Source organism: Talpa europaea (genome assembly GCF_964194135.1).
Source record: "Talpa europaea genome assembly, chromosome: 7".
Lineage (NCBI taxonomy): Eukaryota > Metazoa > Chordata > Mammalia > Eulipotyphla > Talpidae > Talpa > Talpa europaea.
In genome coordinates this window covers 108,783,992-108,800,174 of record NC_140074.1, presented here as the reverse complement: position 1 = coordinate 108,800,174, position 16,183 = coordinate 108,783,992, and the positions used below count along the sequence as shown (strand labels likewise).

General features: G+C 39.6%; 1 protein-coding gene across 4 annotated transcripts in view; it reads left to right on the top strand.

Annotated features, from left to right (window-relative positions):
* Positions 1-233: 233 nt before the first annotated feature.
* Positions 234-16,183, top strand: part of RPS6KB1 (ribosomal protein S6 kinase B1) — a gene marked incomplete at both ends in the record, with an annotated part of 36,904 nt that continues 20,954 nt past the window's right edge. For 2 of the 4 annotated variants that reach the window (XM_084237695.1, XM_084237693.1), the window contains 4 exons: positions 234-374; positions 8,157-8,206; positions 9,220-9,340; positions 10,860-10,928. In XM_084237695.1, coding sequence (XP_084093821.1) covers positions 234-374; positions 8,157-8,206; positions 9,220-9,340; positions 10,860-10,928 — 381 coding nt within the window. The remainder of the gene's footprint in view (positions 375-8,156; positions 8,207-9,219; positions 9,341-10,859; positions 10,929-16,183) is intronic. The other 2 variants (XM_084237694.1, XM_084237696.1) reach the window with 2 other exon arrangements.

Below are 16,183 nucleotides of genomic sequence, written 5' to 3'. Positions count from 1 at the left end.
CTAATCGTCACGCGCAGCTTCGACCGGGGTTCTGCGCATGTTTCTGCCAGTAACTGGGCCCTGGCGGTAGTTCTACGCATGTTCATTGCCCACAGTTCGGCTTCACAGAGGCCTGCACGCATGCTCCGGAGCTGAACTTGAGGAGCCAGTCCAGGGCCTAGGCGCAGACGCACTGAGTCCAAGCAGCCGGTGATGGCGGCCGCGGCGGCGGTGTCTGCGGCGGGTCCGGGCCCATGAGGCGACGACGGAGGCGGGACGGCTTTTACCCGGCGCCGGACTTCCGAGACAGGGAAGCTGAGGACATGGCGGGAGTGTTTGACATAGACCTGGACCAGCCGGAGGACGCGGGCTCTGAGGATGAGCTGGAGGAGGGGGTGAGGCCCGGGGTCCCGGGGGGCCCCAGGTGACAGGGCCCGGGCGGTGGCGCGGGCCCTGGAAGCCCAGCGCGTCCGAGCGCGCGGAGACCCGGGAGGCGTGTAGTTACCTGCGGAAGCCGAGGCGCCGCGCAGCCCGAGACGTGAGAGCGGGCGGGGCGGACCTGACCCTAGGTGTGAGGCCGCCGCGGGACTTGCAGGTGCGGGTTGAGCCGCTCACCTGAGATCTGCGTGGCCAGGAGCAGCCTGTCTGTGGAGGGCGCGGGAGGGGGCGCGTGGTCAGTTCTCGAGCTGCTGCGCTGGAGTGTAGCGGGCGCGAGCGGTGGAAGCGTGTGCTGGGGGAGGGGGACTGCGCTTGCTGGCTGTCCCGTAAGCGCAGGTGAGGTGCGGAAAGGTGGCCCTGCGAGGGTAAGATTTCAAGTATTAAATCTTCAGACTTCCCACAACCACCTCTCTTCTCGGCCTGTCGCTTCTCTCCTAGGAAGCGCTCAGCTGTTAGAAGTGACAGCTGAAAACTTCTGTCGGGAGTAGCGCTGCCGCTGCTGTTACAGCCACCAGGAGTTTTATTTCGGGAGCAAGGGGGCTCTGCTGCATCTTCCAGGGTTTGTTTGTTTGCCTTTTTTTTTTTTTAACCTCTTCCGTGTGATTTTTTTTTTTTAAAGCATTTATGATGACACACGGCATTTGTAACTTACCCCCAACTTGAAGATACCTACATTTTTGTTCAAAAATACTTTATGTAATTTGGGGGTGGAAAAAAAAACCCAGCGTTGACAGCTGTGCTTTGGCTTGCCAAAAATAAATTGCTTGAACTGAGACTTGTGAATGGTGGTGTGAGGGCTTTTCTTGCTGAATTTACGGCACTAAATTTAGAGTTGTTTTGCCTAATGCATAGCTTGAATTTTACCTTTGTTGTCTTTACTGGTTGGTTATTCGTTAAGGAATATCATTCTTTTTTCAAGAGAAACTCATTGGACAATTACAATTGCTTCTGAAGTTCCAAAAAATGGTATTGTCACACTAAATGGCTGATTCTGGGCAAGTGATTATCAGTGATAGTCTCCTGGTAATTTGGATTCTTAATTTAATTGTCTAGATGAGTACATGGGTCAATGGCTATTGTCAGATGCTTGCTATAAAACCCTGGCAAGTAAGTTGTTCTCTGCTTGTTGATAAGAGATTGAGAACTGTGAATATATTAAGAAACCAAGTGGGCTGAAACAATACTGTTCTTTTCATAATCAGATGGTCAAAATCACACTTTTGAAAGTGGGTATTGAGATATGTGCTTTTAAATATGTTTGCATAAGGAATTCCAGTTAGTCTCTTCATTGTTGGACATGGATACTGCACTAAATACAATCTGAAACATATAGAAATATTTTCATTACTTACAGTTTTCATTACATATTCTGATCAGTTATTAAGGCTCCATATGGCAGTGGCTTTGGAGCAGGGCAGGGAGAAAACTGGATAGGGTAGAAGGGTGTTTTGTGAAGTCATCCATTGAACTGCTAGAATTTTGAGACTATGGAGTTATCAGAAGTTAGAGGAATTGGGAGTAAAATACTGTATTAAAATTCCTGTTTTGAAGTGGTACTTTCTTGGGGTATGTTTTGCTCTGTTTCTGGACTTTTTTTTTTTTTTTAAGATTTATTTATTTTTATACAAGAGCTGGGGTACAGGCCAGAGGCACGGGAGGGTGAGAGGATTCACCAGAGACAGAGTGGGGAACAGAACAGGCAGACTGACGAAACACACTACTGAGGGGAGCAGACGGGAGAGGTCTGCAGCACCATGTGAGATTCTCCCCAGCAGTGATCGAACCCCCACCGCTGAGGTCCCGTACAGCTTCACAGCGCAGTGCTCAACCTACTGCCACCGGGTAGGCCCTTCTGGACATTTTTTTCGCTAGGTACAAGCAAATAGGAGTTTGAGAGGGTATGGAAGAAGAGATTAGAGAAATTGATGGAAATAAGAAAGAGAAAGAAATCTGGCCTTTGTAGTAGGGGGAGGAACTTTTTGGGGAAAGAATAAAAGTAATTGAAGAGGATTTTGAGGAAGAGCCTTCAGCAAAATATATCTTAGCTTCACAATGCTTTTGGAGTTGAAAATTTTTTTTGAGTGTGTTGTTCTAAGAGGTGCCACAGGTAAACAAGGAAAAGAGTTGGAGAGGAATTGGGTTGGACACCTACCTTTTTTTGTTACATCCAGGTGTCTCTAAAATAAAGTTTTACAATTCTGAAAAATTAGAAATTTGGATTTTTGGAAAATCTGGCTTTTGTGAATTTATAATAATATAACCAATTCTGGCTTTTTGTGAATTTATAACTCTTAGTACACAAGTTTTTATATATCAATGTATATGAGAAGAGTCTCATTTCTTCATTTTATAATAAGGAAACTGAGATAGAGGCAAGAGAGATGATTGCTCAAAACCACATAGGTAACTAGTGGTAGTATCTCCTGACTCAATTCAGAAAACAGTTCAGCATAGCTTCTTCATTACATTTACTAGCCTTTTTCATAGGAGGACATTGGGTTTGAATTTTTTTCTCTTGGTCATGGTATAATTTGGGAACAGTGAGTTAAAACTAAAGGGAAGTTTTCCTCTAGAGATTTTCATTAGATTATGAAAATGTTGGAAATCTTTGCCTCTGTAGAGACAAAGTTAAAAGAGTAGTAAAACAACTGTAACACAACTTTTTAAATCCTAATTTTTAGTATACTAATTCAAAATTGTACAACTTCGGAACTTACTGTATGATTTTCAAATTGGGATATCACATTTTTATTGAGCAAAGCTCAATTTTTTTAGTGCTTGGAAAGACAAATTACTCTGTAGATAATATGTATTCAAATATTCAGTCACTGAATCTTACAAGGAAAATGTCTGAACAACCAGGCAATAGACAAAGAATTTAATGAATATCTGGATTAAGTATATTTCAACTGTTCTGGAACAGTTTGCTTAAATTTTTGTGATATATTCTTTTTCATTGGGACTTTAAGAATGTTAACTTTTAATTTAGACCTTTGCAAAATAGTTCTGTTGGGCTAATTTGAAACTGTATCTTAACATGATACCTTAGATGAGCAGGATTCCACTTTGTCACAGTGACACACAATAAAGGCATTGGATGGATCATAAAGCTTCGGGTAGCAGCAAAAAAAAAACTGAAGTGTTTCCTGTGAAAGAGCATTTTCAGTCTGGATTATATAATATTAGTTGATGCTTAAGACTTTTCTAAACATCAAGGTTGAGTAGCAGAAAAGGATTGTCTCTCAAATGCTCTGTTCCAGAAGTTAACGGTAGGAAGTAATAAGCACAGATGCAGGTGGTAATACTGGCCTGGCTTGCTCCGGAAATGAAATTTAGCCACAGGGCATATCTTTCTAGGTGGCTTCAAAGTCATGGTTCAGTGTTAACTACTCTGTGGTTTTTAATTTAGAACTAAGTAAAACTAACATTAAAGAAAAAACTACTATACCATTTTTATCACATCTGAGAGAAGTTAGTCTTTTGTCTTGAAAGTGAAGCCATCAGGTGATTATAGGCACCAGAGACCAAAGAAAACAATGACAAAAACCCAAAACAAATGACTCTATCCTTACCCCTGTACAAAGAAACTATTGATACAAAAAGTTGAAACTGCTAGATTTTCTCTTCTGAATAGTGTCCATGCATTTACGTAAGTCTAATAATGAAATGTGCATCCCTGATATATCTTGATTTATGCCATGATGTCATCTTGTCATGTTAGATGTCATCTTGACTTACTCACACCATGAGCAAGTATGACTAAAAACTTGTGGGTTTGTTATTTTTTGTTTGTATTTAGCATTTGGGCATTCATTGTATAAGAATGCTATCTTTTTTTTTTTTTTTTAAGATTTATTTTATTTATAGAGGCCACATGTGCAGGAGGGTGAGAAGATTCACCAGAGACAGAGTGGGGAACAGAATAGGCAGACTGGCGAAATGTACTGCTGAGGGGAGCAGTGGGTGAGGCAGGAGAGGTCTGCTCGCCATGTGGGTTGCTCCGAGGCCGGCGGGGATTGAACCAGCACTGCAGAGGTCGTGCACAGCTTCACAGCGCTGTGCTCAACCGCCTGTACCACCAGGGAGGCTCAAGCATGCCATCAGTTTTATTGTGATTCTTGACTTTATATTAGTACTTTTGAAGACAAATGTGTTCACTTAAATGTTTTTTTAATTCTAAAAAAAATTTTTTTAAAGATTTATTTATGTATTTATACAAGCACTGGGTATAGTCAGAAGTGCGGGAGGGTGAGAGAATTCACCAGAGTGGGGAACAGAACAGGCAGACTGACGAAATACACTGCTGAGGGGAGCAGCAGGCACGGCAGGAGAGGTCTGTCGCGCCATGTGGGACCCTCGCCACAGGCGGCCAGGGATGGAACCAGGGCTGTGGAGGCTGCTGGCAGCTTTTCAGCCCCTCGCCCAACCGCTGTTCCAGGGGAGTCCCTAATTCTAAAATTTTTAATAAAAACTTTCAAATGCCTAATTTCAGTCTTTTCAATTAAGATACATTCTTTAGTATAAACTGAAAAATTTCATAACAAACTGTTCAATAATACTCACTTTGAAGCCATATTTTATAACACTAACAACTGAATTTCCACTGCCAGGTTTATTTTTTTTTTACAATTCAGTGACTTTCGATTATTTATTTATTTTAGATTTATTTATTTTTATACAAGAGCTGGGGTACAGACGAGAGGCATGGGAGGGTGAGAGTATTCACCGGAGACAGAGTGGGGAGCAGAACAGGCAGATGACCGAAATACATTGCTGAGAGGAGCAGCGGGCATGACAGGGGAGGTCTGCTGCACCATGTGGGAATCTCTCTGGCTGGCCGGGAATCGAACCCGAGCTGCAGAGGTTGAGGACAGCTTCACAACACTGTGCTCAACCTGCTGCGCCACGGGGAGGCCCTTTGATATATTTATAGAGTTGTGCAGTCATCACAATTTAATTTTAGAACATTTCCATCACTTAAAAAGAAATTTTGGGGGTTCCTCCCTGATGGCACAAGGGGTTAAGACGCAACCTATGAAGCTATCCACAGCCACTGCAGCACGAGTTCGATCCTTGGCCAGGGAGCAACCCACATGGCGCAGCAGACCTCTCCTGACTGGCCCGCTGCTCCCCTCAGCAGTATATTTCACTCAATCTGCCTGATCTGTTCCCCACTCTCTCTCTGAATCCTCTCACCACCCCCCACACCTCTGGCCTGTACCCCCGTTCTTGTATGCATAAATAAATCTTTAAAAAAAATTTTTGGGTCCATTTATGGTTTTCATTGCCACCCCTAACCTTAGGCAAATAGTAGTCTACTTCCTACCTCTTAAATTTGCCTTTGCTGGACATTCTGTATAAACTGAGTTATGTAAAATGTTGTCATTTTTGTTGACTCATTGCAATTAATATAATGTGTAGCTTCTTTGACTTAACATCTGTTGTAGCATGTATCAGTGCTTTGTCCTTTTTTTATGGCCAAATAGTATTTCATTGTATGGGTCAACCACATTTTATTTATCAGTTCACCAATTGGTATTTGTTTCCATTTTTTGACTATTGTGAATAATGCTGTTATGAATATTTATGCTCAAATCTTTGTGGAACATATGTATGCATTTTTCTTGGATAGATGTCTAGGATTAGATTTGCTGCATCATATGATAAGTCTATATTTATTTTTTTTAAAAGGATTTATTTATTTATACAAGAACTGGGGTATAGGCCAGATGTGCAGGAGGGTGAGAGAATTCACCAGAGACAGCGGGGAACAGAACTGGCAGACTGACTGAAATACACTGCTGAGGGGAGCAGTGGGCGAGACAGGAGAGGTCTGCTGCCACATGTGGGTATCTCACTGGCCGGCCAGGATTGAACCTGCACTGCAGATGCTGCGGACAGCTTCACAGCACTGCACTTAACTGCCTGCACCACCAGGGAGACCCTATATTTAATTTTTTAAGACAATGCCAAACTGTTTTCCAAAGTGTTGTACCATTTTACATTCCCACCAGTAATGTATGAAAGTTTCATTCACTGCATCTTTGTCAAAATTATTTTGTCTTTTTTTTTTTTTTTTTTTGCATAAAAGAACTGGGGTGTAGGCCAGAGGTTTGCGGTGGGAGGGTGAGAGGATTCACGAGAGACAGTGGGGAGCAGAATAGGGGGATTGACTGAAATACACTGCTGAGGAGAGCAGCGGGTGAGTCAGGAGAGGTCTGCTGCCACATATGGGTAGATCCCTGGATGGGGATTGAACTCTTGCTGCAGTGACTGCAGATAGTTTCATGGATTGCGTCTTAATCCCTTGCACCACCAGGGAGGCCCTGCTAACACCATTTTTGAATGACTCTTCCACATTAAATTTTCTTGGCCAATCTTTATGAAAAATCAGTTAACTCAAAATGTGAGGATTTATTTTTGTGCTCTCAATTCTATTTCATTGGTGTCCGTGATGTTCTGATTACTGTCTTTATTGTACATTTTGAAATCATGAAGTGCCCAACCTTCAACTTGCTGTTTTTCAAGATTGTTTTGGCTATTTTAGGTCCCTTGCATTTCTGTAAGAACTCTAGCTTCAGCTTGTCAATTTCTTTTTTTTTTTTATAAAAAAGATTTATTTATTTATGCATGCAAGACCTGGGGTGTAAGCCAGAGGTGTGTGTGTGTAGGGGGGGTGAGAGGATTAACCAGAGAGAGTGGGGAACAGAACAGGCAGACTGACTGAAATACACTGCTGAGGGGAACAGCAGGCTAGGCAGGAGAGGTCTGCTGCACCATGTGGGTGGCTTCCTAGCTGGCTCGGGATAGAACTCGTGGCTGGAGATAGCTTGATAGCACTGTGTTTAACCGCTGCGCCACCAGGGAGGCCCCAGGTTGTCATTTTCTACAAGTAAGGAACCTGGGATTTTGATAGGATTGAGTTCAATCTGTATTTGCTTAGTATTGCCATCTTAATATTAAGTTGTTTGATCCATGAACATGGGATGCAATTTATTAAGGTCTTCTTTAATTGCTATTGGCATTGTTTTGTATTTTTCAGTCTTCAAGTTTTGCACTTCTTTTGTTAAAAATTTTCTAAGTATTCTCATTAATGCTGTTGTGAATGGAGTTAACTTAATTTCGTTTTCCAGTTATTCATTGCTAGTATATAGAGGTTAATTAGGTTTTTACTGATTTATACTATGGTCAGAAAAAATGTTAAGCCAGCATGACTTCTAACAAATTTGAAAGTGTTGTTTAATTATTTTGCTTTGATCAGCCACATTGAGAACTGGTTGTGGTTGGCTACCTTAGGCTTATTTAGGTTGTGTTACAGAAGACTTATAACGTTATGCTGGTCTGTATGTCAGAAGCATATCTGAATAGTGTTTGTGGAAAGTACATTTTATGGGAATAATTTGATAACTCATACTTAGAATGTAGTGCCTTAAGTTTTATAATACACACATATATTTTAGTAGATGCAATTTTTGAAGGACAGTCACCTAGTTTTGTTTGTAGATTATTGATAAGTAGCATCTGCAGCTTCATTGTCATATAAAATGAAAGTGAAATCCCCATCTTGTTTGTGAATCTTACTTTGTTCACTACCATATTTTCCTATTGCAAAAGTATGGAGAATTTTTAAAATAGTTTATTTCATTCATGCATTCTTCTTCAGTAATGGGGTGAAGCATTAAGTCTTTTTATTTTGTTTATACTATTGCTTATTTTTAAAACTTTAATATATTTTTCAGGGTCAGTTAAATGAAAGCATGGACCATGGGGGAGTTGGACCATATGAACTGTAAGTTTATTTGGAAAGATTTCCTTCTGCTATCTTACTTATAAGTTGGTTATATCAGCTCTAGTTCATAGCCAGTATGTGATTCCAATAACCAGTGCTTAAATTTATCTAGTCATAGTTGTAGAGTTGGTTTATTGATTTTGGCACCAATATAATAACATCTCTAGACTTTTGGGATTATATAGATTTTTGAGAAAAAGATATTTATTTAAATTTCCACTGAATATAAATCTGAGTTGGCTAGGAATTTAGTATAGAGAAACATCTTATTGCAAAAGAAAATGTTTAGAAATGTTCTGAAGAGTTAAATTCTTCTTGTTTCTCTTATAATTCATCATTTAAACAGAGATTTGTACAATCTTATGTCATTTTAGGTATGCTTCTTTAGGTGAGTATGGTGATTAATCTGTTTCGTACCCCAACCCTAAGTAAAAATCCTTGGGTTGTAGGGGAGACTTGAGAAGATTACTCTTACAGAAAGTATTTAAATGGCAGAAAATTATCCCCTTCTTGGACTCTTGAAATCAAGTTGATAGCAGATATGAAAAGATGCATGGATAAATTTTATTAGCTAGAATTTTTATAACATAAAGATGAACTAATTGGTAGTTTTAAAAGTGCCTGGATTTTCTGCTGAATTTGCCAAATGAGGTTGGATAATACCTAATCTCATAGACATTTTGAATGCTGTAAATTTGGATAACTGGAAGACTTTTTTCCTTTGTCAACCTAATATACTTATTCTAATTTACCTTAATTTGTGGTTCTTGATGCTTATGAAAATAATAGTACATTCTGTAAATAAGCAGAGAAGCAAACAGTTATCAAGCCACCCTAATCTTAACCTATTAGGAATTGCTAGTTTACTTAGAGCACAAATACTAAATTTGCTATCCCCTTTCCCCTCCCCCCTTTTTCTCTCCCTCCCTAATTGGATTACATCCTTCTAACACTATGCTTGAAGGTAATTTAACTTTTTGCAAATTTACTTTTGGTTTTGCTTTTCTCCCCAGTGGCATGGAACATTGTGAGAAATTTGAAATCTCAGAAACTAGTGTGAACAGAGGGCCAGAAAAAATCAGACCAGAATGTTTTGAGCTACTTCGGGTACTTGGTAAAGGGGGCTATGGAAAGGTAGGAAGTGTTTTTGAATTGAGAGCTGTTGTCTGTCTTGGGTAGATTGATTTTTATACCCTGGTTCCAGCTGTACTTTTTTTTTTTTTGAGGGATTTATGGAAGTTTTTCTTTTCCTACCATCATTCATATAAAAGCCTGGCACATATTAGGCACTCAGTCAAAATTTATTGAATAAATAAATAGGAAATGGTGCCACGCAGTCTGTTATTAGAGTGTTCATTCTTTCCTTTGGTTAAATGGTACTTTCTGTAGGTATCATTTTAAATAACAAACCACTCCTTAATTTTAAGAAGCATGACACATTAAATTAACTGTTCCTGAAACTGTAATCTGAATTTGTTTTCTTTGATTCGCAGTATCTAGAGCAATAGAGTTAGGAAAATGGAAGAATGCAAGTGGGGAGAAGAAAAATGAAGAAAACTTACTAATTTCATAATTTTGCCCAGGGCTTTCTAAATTAAGACTTCACCTTTGCATGTTCTTCCCAAGAAAATTTATACTTAGCCATTCTCAGTCAAAAAACATAATTTGGAAAATGTGTTAGCATTAAGTTTGAAAAACATTTATGCTGTTTTGTAGTATTAATTTTTGCAAAGCATGACATTTGTAGTTTATTCTTAGGCTTATGGACACATTCTAATATGTTCTAATCATCCTAAATGTGTAACACAAGCACTGTGAGTCTCACATATTTTAACTGCTGTATGAAAATGTTTTATACTTAGCCCATTTTTAGGTATAGGCAAACAGTAATTCCTGTCAACTATTATTAGTTTTATGTGAAGCCATAGCAGCGGCATCCCTGGAAGAAATTCATGAAATATTTTATAATTTTTAAGTTTGGTATTATGTTTCTGGGAATTTTGATTAAAGCTTTCTTTTTTTTTTTTTCTTTCTTTTTTTTGAAAGATTTACTTACTTATGCATATAAGAACTGGGGTGTAAGCCAGAGTTGCTGGGGCGGGGGTGGTGGTGGTGGTGGTGAGAGAATTCACTAGAGACAGTGGAGAGCAGAACAGGCAGATACACTGAAATACGCTGCTGAGGGGAGCAGCAGGTGAGACAGGAGAGGTCTGCTGCGCCATGTGGATTGGCTCCCTGGCCAGGAATGGAACTCATGCTGCAGTGGCTGGCGATAGCTTGATAGCACTGTACCTTTAGCCCCTGCAGCACCAGGGAGGCCTGATTATAGTTCTTTCTAAGCAAAATTGGATTTTTTTCTATAAAATAACTGTTCATCATTAGTCACTACCCAACTTTGCCCCCAGATTTTCTAAAAAATAAGTGTTCATCATTAGTCACTACCCAACTATGCCTCCAGATGTCAGCAGACCAAACAGGAAAGTCACATGTCATATAGCAGATTTCACTACTAAACCTATTATAGTGAGCTCTATTAACTCATCATTTTTGTATACAGTCCTTTGTGGTGCTAGAATATAGATAGGAATTATGGAAGTATGACTAGCATAGTTTAGCTTTTAATAACACAAATACTTTTTATTTTTTTATCCAGGTTTTTCAAGTACGAAAAGTAACAGGAGCAAATACTGGGAAAATATTTGCCATGAAGGTGCTTAAAAAGGTGATTCCTTCATTCCTCCCCTCCTTCCCCCCACAACTATATTCATAATTGGGATAAAATCCACATTTTGGCCTAAAATTATCAGTCCAAAAAGTTTCTCTAACACAATTATAAGTTCTCACAGGATGTGAAATTTGCTTCATTATTGTTAACCCTGTTTTATTTCTGCTTGGAGAGGGTAGAAAGAAGAGCTTTTTCAATTCTCTGAATTAACTCTTACCTCTTTGTTCTGATCTTCATATTTATAAGTAGTAAGCTTATATGTTGCTGTTATTTAAAATTCAGCAGTTTTAGAATTGTATATTGACTCTCTATTTTACTTTTATTTACTTGTTCCTCCCTTCTCATTTTGTCTTACTTGAATATACTTTTGTCTTCCCATACCTTCCAACAACTCTGTAAAATCACCTTTCAGGCCAGTATTTTGTGAGCACACTTATTAGATATCAGTTCCATTTATTTTCCTAGAAACATTGATAGGAAGAACCTTCTGTACTCCTCTTCCCATTTATAGTGGTAGATCTCTGGGCAGAACTGTCATTGCTGGACTTTCCCTTTACCACAGTCTTTAGAACTCTCTTGACTTCTTCAGTGTTGGATCTTTTGTTTCCTGGATCCTAGAGATTCCTTTTTCTTAGTTTATACCCTTGGTCCCTTATATTGATTACCATCTTCTAGTAGCTTCCTGAGAAAGGGTGCTTAAAGGGAAAATTTTTTTTAATATTTAATATTTGAAAATTTCCTTATATACTTTTTTGATTGTTCAGGTATGGTTTTAAAGTTGAAACCACCATTTTCACTCAAGATTTTGCTCCATTTTCATCTAACTTTGAGTGATACTCTTGAGAAGTCCCTTTCCATTCTGATTTCCAACCCTGTATAGACTTTCTTTTAATATAGTTAAGATTTTATTTATGATATTCTGAATTTTTATACTGATATGTCTGCTTTGGTTCTTACTGTTACATTTATTTTTGCTCTTTTAATCTTAAAAGTGTCAGTCCTTCATCTCTGGGAAATTTTCTTCATCTCAAGAAAATTTTTTTTTTTTTTTAAGATTTATTTACTCATGCATACAAGAACCAGGGTACAGGCCAGAGATGTTGGGGGTGAGAGGATTCACCAGAGACAGAGTGGGGAACAGAACAGGCAGACTGAGTGAAATACACTGCTGAGGGGAGCAGCGGGTGAGACAGGAGAGGTCTGCTGCGCCATGTGTATTGGTCCCTGGCCGGCCGGGGATCAAACTTATGCTGCAGAGGCTTCGGGCTGCTTCATAGTGCGGTGCTTAACCCATTGTGCCACCAGGGAGGCCCCTTCTTCTCGTTTCTTGTATTGAAATTGCACCTAGTTGGATGTTGGGCTTCCTGGATTGATCATTTGTTTTTCTTACCTTTTCCATTTCCATTTCTTTTTCTTTTTACTTTCTGTGAGTCTTCTAAAGCTGTATTTCCTTGTCCTTTCACAGTTTTGTTTTTTTTTTTAGCTATCATATTCATGGTCCTTTCTGTTGTTTTCCTTTTTATGGCAGCCTATCTTATGATCATAAGTTCTGTGTGTTTAGGCTTGTAGTGCTTCATGTAGTTAGATGGCAATTGACTGAAAACCTCCAGATATCAGTGCCTGTAAGTCTTCTGGTACGAATCCGTTTATCCTACAAAGATTCTCTATTCTTTTGCTTAGAAAAAGCATCCTGGAGCTGGTTGAGAAGAGGAAGTGGAGATTTCATCTTTTAGCTTTCAGGCTTTGCCTAAAATCAAGTTTTCGCTTTAGTATTTTATTCTGCATCTGACCTTTCACACACTTTTTTAATTCTGGAGAGCATACCTATCTGAGGAATATTCACTAGCTAATTAGTGGAGGATGAAAATCTTAATGGTCTATCTGTTACTTACACAGACAAACTCCCTGTTATTAGCCTTCTGCCTTCAACAATCCCTAATGACTCTTAATTTTTTTATTTTAATTTTTGCCCTTAATTTTTAAATCCTAAGATTTTGTCGATAGAATCTATTTCTTTCATATTTTTCACCTTTTTCAATTTTTTTTTTTTAAGATTGAGTCATTTATGCATACAGGAATTGGGGTACAGGCCAAAGGTATGGGGCGGGGGGTGAGAGGATTCACTAGACAAAGAGTGGGGAGCAGAACAGGCAGATTTTCTGAAATACACCACTGAGGGGAGCAGCGGGTGAGACAGGAGAGGTCTGCTGTGTCATGTGGCCTAGCTTCCTGGCCATCTGGGCATTGAACTCTTGCAGTACTGCAGTGGCTGCAGATAGCTTCATAGTGCTGTGACTTAACCCCCCGAGCCACCAGGGAGGCCCCTGTATTTTTCACCTTTGTAGACATTTTGGATTGATCTTATGTCATTTTATTAAGTCATATACCCTTGCTTTATACCACTCTGTCTTCATCTTTTGAGGTGCAGGGTTACATTAGTCTCGTAGTTTTATTGAAGATGGGTTATGTATGTTTGGTTTCTTGTTCTTTTTTATTTGGTTGACTTCTGAAAAATTCCCACTGCTTTAAAGCAAGTCTCAGTAGAAAATTACATTAAAAGACAGTTGAAATGATTTTAGTATAAACATAATAGAGTTTGTAATACTTTAGTCCTTATCTTCTTCCTGATTTTCACTTAAGTGGTGCAAATAACTTCTTAATTTAAAAGCTGAGAACCAAATACTATGACCACAACTTCAATGGTGATGATCTTTTTTTTTTATTATTATTAAAGATTTATTTATTTATGCACACAGGAACTGGGGTACAGGCCAGAGGTGTGGGGTGGGGGTGAGAGGATTCACCAAAGACAGAGTGGGGAATAGAACAGGTAGAACGACTGAAATACACTGCTGAGGGGAGCAGTGGGCAAGACAGGAGAGGTCTGCTGCACCATGTGGAAAGCTCCCTGGCTGGGGCTCAAACTTGTGCTGCAGAGGCTGTGGATAGCTCCCCAGTGTTGTGCTTAGCCCCCTGCGCCACCAGGGAGGCCCTCATTGGTGATAATCTTAAGCAATTTGGGGGCCTCTCTGGTGGCGTAGGGGGTTGAACACGGCACTGTGAATTTATCCGGAAGCCTCTGCAGCATGAGTTCGATCCCTGGCTGGTCAGGGAGCAACCCATATGGCCCAGCAGACTCTTCTGACTCGCCCACTGCTCCCCTCAGCAGTGATTTTTAGTCTATCTGCCTGTTCTGCTCCCCACTCTGTCTCTGGTAGGTTCTCTCACATTCCTGCACCTCTGGCCTGTACCCCAGTTCTTGTAAGCATAAATGGATAAATCTTTAAAAAAAAAAAAAAAAAAAAAAGGACCCTACAAGTACAAAAAAAAAAAGCAATTTGGGTTTATATCTGCTACCTGACTTTCCTGTTGGCATCATTTGCAATTAATGTTTTGGGTTTTTTTTTTTGGAATCTGAAACATGTGAAGTATGGAATTGGGGATTCTAATGCTTGTTCTAGAAATACTGAGAGAAGTACTGTTCAAGATTGTTAAACTGATCCATTCCTTTTGGTTTGTTACTTATTTTTATTTTTGCCTGGTAATTAGGGCTAACTATAGTTACTTATAATACAATTATATCTCAAGTGAAGTATGTTTCTGGTATAGGTACCTTTCACGAAAAGAAGAAGGTATTGCGTTTTTTTCTCACAGATGGAGGGGAGGATGATATTTTGAGAAATCCATACTCAATTCTAAATGGCAGGCATCCTTTTTTGGGCCCCAGGCATTTAAGATCTAATTTGCTTACCATTCCTTTTGCTTACTTGCCACTTGCTCCCACTCTCAGTGTTTTTCTTTCCCTATACCTGAACAGAAATCAAATACTGTCTCATTCTTTCTTTGCTGTCTCTGAAAACAAATTCACAGCAAAAATAATGAAAATGAAGAGGTGGTTATAGTTAAATCCAGATTTTAATTCCTAAATACCTAGGTTAGATACCTGTATGTTCACTTTGAGTGTCTTCAAATTTTATTATTCTGGAAGTATTTTTTTTTAAAGATTTTATTTATTTATACTAGAACTGGGGTAAAGTTCAGATGCACAGGAGGGTGAGAGGATTCACCAGAGACAGAGTGGGATAACAGAACAGGCAGACTGACAGAATACACTGCTGAGGGGAGCAGCGGGCAAGACAGGAGAGGTCTGCTGCGCCATGTGGGACCCTCACCGGCCGGGACCCTCACCATGTGGGACCCTCACCGTCCGGCCGGGATAGAACTGGCACTGCAGAGGCTGCGGACAGCTTCACAGTGCTACGCTCAACTGCTTGCACCACCAGGGAGGCCCATGGAAGCAGACTATTAACCCTTCTCACTTGAGTATGTGCTAAGAATGTACCTCTTTCCACCTTGAACATGAAATCAGAGTAGAACTACATGTCCTCTTATCTTGCATCTGTACCTTAGACTGGATTTATCAGTTCTCCTGGGATTACTTCCTCCTGTGGGATTGTTCCAATTTGGGTATTTGCTCATGATGCAGATTAAGGAGAAGACTCATTTCTAGTTACTACCTCTTTACCTAACAGTTGCAACAAAAATGTATTCTAAAAGCAAAATACCATTACCCATGGCATTTTTTCAGCCTGCATTTGTGAATTTTATGACCTGTGAGCAAAGACTGTGACTTACAGGTTGACCAGGCATGCCTCTTTGCTTAATTCTTTTTTTGAACCTAGTGTCTGGGTGTTGTGCTGGATACTAGGATTTAACATTGGAGACAAAGTCTCTGCCAATACTCTGCTTATTGAATAATTTAAGGGAGTAACTAATAAGCTTATTCTTAGTTTCTTTTCTACCTTTTATGTGAAAACCTTTCTATTGGATATTTAAATCTATAGTGTCCTCTCCCCTTTCATCTACTGTCACCTGGTTCCTTCTTTAAATTTATGAGGACTAGAATAAATGATTCAGTCTTTTCATCCTCCCTCCCCCCATTCCCAAGTCTTACATCCTGGATATCTTCACTGTCTGTGTATCAAATAAATGAGCTTGACCTTCTAATTTTTTGTGGTCTCAACTCCATTAGCTTTCACTTCCATTCCACTTTACTAGCACCAATGACTGTGTTCTCCACTTCTGAAATACTGAGTTTTAATAGAACAATAACTTTTCACTCACTCCTTCCCACAGTGTTTCATCTTTTTTTTTTTTTTTTAAATATATTTATACATACAAGAACTGGGGTACAGGCCAGAGGAGTGGGGAGTGAGAGAATTCACTAGAGAGAGAGTGGGAAACAGAACAGG